Here is a 6,000-nt window from a genome sequence, read left to right as displayed (position 1 = left end):
CCCAGTTCCATCCCAGTCCCATCCCCCCCCGCACACCGGTGGACTCGGCTGCAAGTTTTATTGAGACAAACGGGGGGGCGGGGGGGGGGGGGGGAGGGCAGTGGGGGAGGGGGCGGGGGGGGGGAGGGGACCGAGCTGAGGCTCTTGCCACGTCGGAGAGCCCCCCCCCCCCCCCCCCCCCCCCCCCCCCCGCAGCCCCAGGACCCCCCTCGGCACCCCCCGTGGGGGCCCCTCCTCCCCCCGCAAACGCGGGTGTCGGTGCCCACCCCAGGGGGCCCCCAGACCCACCCGGATGGGGGGAGGGGCCAGGAACGGGCTGTCGTGTCCCCCCCCCCCCGGGACCCCCCCGTGGTGACCCCTCGAGTCACAGCGGCCGCGCGGCTCCGCGCTGCTTTGCAGGTTTTCATTATTTTAGTCGTCTTTTTTAAAAAAAAAAAAATTAGTAATTTTATTTTTGTGTCTTTTTTTAAAAAAATATTTTTATTTTATTTTTAGTAAATTATTTATTTTTTATTTTTTAGTCATCTTGGGGTTTAATTTAATAATTTTATTTTTATGTTGGTTTTTTGTCTTTTATTTTATTTTTTTAGTAGTTTTATTTTAATTTTAATTTTTTTTAGTAAATTTGAAAAAAAATTTTGTCATCTTTTTTATAGTAATTTTATTTTTATTTTATTTTTTAGTAAATGATTTATTATTTTCTTTTAGCCCTTATTTTTTATTTTTATATTTTTACTAGTTTTTTTATTTTTTAGTAATTTTTAAAATGTATTGTTTTCATCATCTATATTTTATTTTTTATTTTTAGTCTATTTTTAATTTTTTAGTAATTTAATTTGAATTTTATTTATTTATAATTTTGTAGTAATTTTTAATTTTTTTATTTTCTATTTTGTTAGCAATTTTTTTAAATTTTTTTTCTTTATTTTTTTAGTCTTTCTTTTTTATCTTTTTAAAGTAATTTTTAATTGTTTTTATTTATTTAGTAATTTTATTTTTATGTTCAGTAATTTTAAATTTTTTTGTAATCTTTTTTATTTTTTAGTAATTTTATTTTTAGTCTTTTTCTTATCTTTTAAAATAATTTTTAAATTTTAATTTTTAGTAATTTTATTTTAAAATTGTTTTTATTTATAAATTTTATTTTTTATAGTAATTTTATTTTTTAATGATTTTATTTCTATTTTTTAGTAATTTTTAATTTTTTAAAAAAATTTTTAGTCATCATTTATTTTTAGTCATTTTATTTTCTCTTATTTTTTCAGTCTTTTTATTATTTTTTAGTAATTTAATTTTTTTTGTAATTTTACTTTTTGTTTTTATTTAGTTATTGATTTTATTTTTATTTTCTGTATTTTTTTAATTTTTTTTTAATTAATTTTTTAGTTTTTCAGTCGTTCCCCCCCGGCCCCTCCCCCCCCGGCCCCATTTGAGAGCAGTGATGGGGCCGGGGGGCAGCTGGGGGTGACCCCCGGGAACGACTTGCCCCTCCCCCGCCCCGGGGACCCGCGGGGAGATGTGGGGGCTGTGGGTGGGGGCGCTGTGGGGGAGGGGGCTGTGGGCGCTGGGGGTTGTGCAGGCAACCGCCGCGCTCCCCTTCAATGTGCCCTGGGAATGCCAATGTCCCTGCTTTCAAAATTTTAAAATATAAAATGTAAAAATATTTGAAATTAAAAATCTAAAATTTTAGTTTTTAAATTTTAAAATAAAAAAATTGAGAATCTAAAAATTTTTAAAACTTCAAACCTAATAATTTGTAAATCGAAAATTTTAAAAACCTAAAAGCCTAAAAAATTAAACTCTAAAAATCCAACAGTTTAAAAATCTAAGAATCTAAAAAATCTTAAAACTTTAAAATAGAATTTCAAAATGTTAAAAAATTTAGCGATCTAGTTAGAAATATGAAGATCTAAAAAAATTTTAAATTAATAAATCTAAAAATATTAAAATGTTAGAAATACAAAATGATAAAATGTTAGGAATACAAAAATATAACAATTTAAAAATCTAACGATTTTAAAATTACAAATTAAAAAATGTTAATATGCTAAAAATAAAAAAATATAAAATTTAAAAAATCTAAAATTTTACAAGTGAAAAAATCAAAAAATGTTAAAATGTTAGAAATACAAAAATATAAAAATTTAAAAATATAAAGAATTAAATTTAACAAAATAAAAATCTTACAATATTAGAAATACAAAAATACAAAAATTTTATATCTGTGTTATCTAAAAATTTAAAAATTTTAAAATTGTAGAAATTGAAAAAATTAGAAATACAAATTTAAAAAATCTAAAATTTTTAAAGTTAAAAATATGATTTTTTTTAAAAAATTCAAAATATTAAATTTTAACATTTCAAAAAATTTAAAACTAGCGTTAAGACATGACTCAGCGAACCGGGGGTGATTAGTGCTTAATGAGCTTTTGGGATTCCAGATACCCGCCTCCCCCCCCCAATCAATGACCCTTTTTTTTCCAGACAGAAAAGGAGCCCGGACTAATGGGAGCCGCAGCTGCTGGGGAATTAATTGTGGGTGTTAATGACCCCCGAGGTAAGTGCGAGGTGATGAGGGGCTCCCGAAGGAAATAATTTTCCAAGGAAAATAAGAAAGTTTTAGATTTTAAAATGAAAATAAAGAGTTGGGAAGCGAAGGGGGAGTTGATCACAACAGCTCTGATGCAGCTCGAAGGTCACCGCGGCTCCTGCCTGGAACCCAAACAGTGACCTCACCTTTGTAAATTTTTAAATTGTTTTTAGTTTTTCAGATTTTTCATTTCAGATTTTTAAATTTCTAAATTTTTAGATTATTGTTTTTAAATTTTTAGATTTTTAAAGTTTTAAAGTTTTATAATTTTTAGAATTTTAGGTATTTAGATATTTAATTTTTTAAATTTCATTTTTTTAGATTTTAAAATTTTAAATTTTTTAGATTTTTAAATTTTTAGATACTTTCAAATTTTTAGATTTCAAAAATTTTAAAGTTTTCCAATGTTTAGCTTTTTTATATTTATTTTTATTTTTTTAAATTTTGTTTTTCTAGATTTTTTATATTAAAAATTAGTTTTTAAAATTTTAATTTAAAAATATTTTTAAATTTTAGATTTTTAATTTTATTCCTTTGATTTTATTTTTTAGATTGTAAAATGTTTAATTTAAATAAAGTAATTTTATACTTTTTAGGTTTTTAGATTTTAATTTTAAAATTTTAATTTTTTAGATTGTAGAATTTTTAGATTTTTTAGCTTTTTAAAGTTTTAGATTTTTATTTTTTGATTAGATTGTTAGATTTTTTTTTTACTTTGTAGATTTTTAGATTTTTTACTTTGTAGATTTTTAGATTTTTTTACTTTGTAGATTTTTACATTCCTGCACTTTAGATTTCTAACTACAGGGCGATGAGGCGCAGCCCTCGGCACCGGCCGTGGGCACGTAGCGCCGTTATTTTATGATCTTCCTGTTACGCTGCAATAGAAACAGGGGGACGCGGTGGGGGGCGGCCGTTCTGCCATGCCCAGGTGGCCCAAGAGCTGGAGCAGCGAAGCGTCCCATCAGTTCACGCGCCTGCTGCGTGTCAACATCTTATTTTACGCCGAGCGCAGGGCGTCACCCTCGTCGCCCGCCAAGTTCACAGGTGCCGGGACATTGGCCGGGCGCCCGCGCACAGTGGAGTTACCGCCACGACGCAGCTGCACCCTGTGCTGTCCGGATGCTCCTGCTCGTGCCTTGCCTGTCTGGGGGGCGAGCGACCCCGGGTGGGGGCAGGGAAGCGCGGGGCTCACGGGGGGCGCAAAGGGCTCGGAAGCGGCTCGGTCCACGCGACAGAAAAAAAAGCAGCCAACAACCGGCGACCCTTCCCCTCAGCGCTTTTCAGGGCAGCGTCTCGCCGGGGGCTGGGAAGGTCACCCCAAGGACGTCGAAGGGAGGAGCTGGGGGTCAAGCGCATCCTGTCACATGGGCGAGGGGCCGCTGCAGACGATGAAGCCCCCCACGCCGTTCCGCAGCTCTGAGGGTTGATTGGTCTCTTGCCCCCATCCCCCACGCCTGGGGGGGGACGGAGGGGTCCCACCAGCAGAGCGAGGCGCCCCCTGGGAGGCACCGTGAGCTCTTCGCCCCCATCGCTCCATCCTGGAGGCCACCAGCTTGGTCCTCGGGGCGCAGCGCGGGGTCATCTGGGATCCTTGGAGGTCATGACCATCGCATAGGGGGTCGTGAGGACATACTCTGCTGCCGCCCTGCTCCGTGCGTCTCTCCGCTCCGTCCAGAACCTTCCAGGTCTGGATTGTTGTAGTTGCGCTGCCTTGGCTCTTGTGGGCGGCGGAGCTGGGGTGCTGCAGACGAGCTCCTCGGGCACCCAGACTTCCGACATCACCGATGCGCTTGTTTTAGCGCTGGGTTTCCTTCCGACGGAGGATGTTGTTTCTCCTTGTTTCCTCTTGCGCCGCTGCTCTTTTGCCGCCTGCGCTTGGCCCTTGCCCGCGAGTTGGCTCTTGGGTTGGCTCCTCATCGTCGTTTTTTGCGACCTGGCCCCCGGGATCTCCGGCAGCCGCCTGGAAGGATGCGAACAAGGAGCTGGCCCAAGGCTGTGGTGGCTCTGGGGGCAAAATCCCCTCCCCGAGCTGGCGCCCCCAGCTGACGCGCTGTCCCCGTGTGTCCCGTGCGCTCATGAAGGGCGGGAGAGGAGCCCCCCCCCCCTGCAAAGTGGGGGCTCCCCCAGCCCTATCGTGCCCCCCCCGTGCGCCACTGTCAGGCATCGGTGAACCCGACAAGGGCTGGGGGCTCTCGCTGGGTCGGCAGCGAACCCGGCGCAGACCCTTGGCCCTGAACCCCCAGACTCACCCCACACGGTGCGTCGTCCCCATGTTCGCCCACGCCCTACCGCAGGGTTCCTCCGGTTGGTCGGCAGCCGAGCTGGAACCAGGAGATCCCGCTGCGAACGGGAAGGAGAAAGCTCGTCAAGACGAGTGTCACCACGATGCGGAGCGGTGCTCACGCCTTGTCCCAAAACATCCCGGGTGCCCACCCCGCTCCATCCCCTGCCCCCTCAACACCGGCGAGAAGGACGCGGATCCCTCAGCGCTGCTTGGCACTGGCAGCTGGGAGGCTGCAAGGTGTGAAAGCTAAAATCCTTGGATTTACACCAAAATTTTTCCCTGCTTGGACACAAGGAGCCCTTAAGGTGGCCGCTTTTATCAGCGCAGGGCTTGAGGGATGCGGGCGAACCCGTCTGCTCTGACGTGGAAAGGACGAGGATTAACCCGTGCCTCCATCACCCTTTCTAATTTCCATTTTTTTATACCTTACATATATATGTAATGTATCTTTATATATATATTTACGTTTCAGATTATTTAAATTATTTATATATTATATATTTTTATATTTTATATTATTTATATTCATATAAACAGAAATAGCTATATTTAATAACATATTAAATTAAAATATATTATATATTTTAATTAATTTATAATTTTTATATTTAAAAAATATTAATTTATAGATAAATATATAGATATTTATCTATAGAAATAGATATAGATTATAGAAAATAATAGATAAATATATAAACATACAAATATATATATTCATATAAGTATATTCCTTTCCCCAGCACCCGCCGAAGGCACCGGTAGCACCGGGGTTTGGAGGAGGGGAGGTGGACCATGTGGGCGAGTCTCTTTTGGAGGGGGGATCTGAAGTCGTTCCCAAGAACCCGAGCGTCCCGCCCCGCTCCCCAAGCCAAGCGTGGCCCAAAGCGTTGGCGCCAGCGTTTGACCGTTGTTGCGGTGGAGTTTCCCATCAGACACCGCTCGCCCGCGCTATGGAAAGGAGCCGGGAGCTGCTTCACCTTTTGCGTCCTGCCCTGCGGGCGGCAAGTCCTCTTCTTTCTTCCACATGCCCCTGCCAAGGGCATGCCTCATGACCTTGAGAGGCTGCTTGGACTGCGATTTGAGCGCCAGCTGCAGTTCAAACCTGGTGACAAAGAGGTGACGG

The 6,000-nt window shown here is 40.8% G+C and overlaps 1 protein-coding gene across 4 annotated transcripts in view; it reads right to left on the bottom strand.

The window, feature by feature from the left end:
* Positions 1 to 429: 429 nt before the first annotated feature.
* LOC308057722 (coiled-coil domain-containing protein 81-like) overlaps positions 430 to 6,000 on the bottom strand; it is a 28,540-nt gene continuing 22,969 nt past the window's right edge. For all 4 annotated transcript variants that reach the window (XM_080411782.1, XM_080411779.1, XM_080411780.1 and 1 more), the window contains 3 exons: positions 5,855 to 5,979; positions 4,843 to 4,933; positions 430 to 4,553 (listed from right to left, as the gene is read on the bottom strand). In XM_080411782.1, the coding sequence (XP_080267908.1) occupies positions 4,172 to 4,553; positions 4,843 to 4,933; positions 5,855 to 5,979 (598 nt within the window). In that variant the 3' untranslated portion in view covers positions 430 to 4,171. The remainder of the gene's footprint in view (positions 4,554 to 4,842; positions 4,934 to 5,854; positions 5,980 to 6,000) is intronic.

The sequence above is a fragment of the Falco punctatus genome (assembly GCF_963210335.1).
Source record: "Falco punctatus genome assembly, contig: scaffold_29, whole genome shotgun sequence".
NCBI lineage: Eukaryota > Metazoa > Chordata > Aves > Falconiformes > Falconidae > Falco > Falco punctatus.
This window is presented reverse-complemented; position numbering and strand designations above follow the sequence as displayed.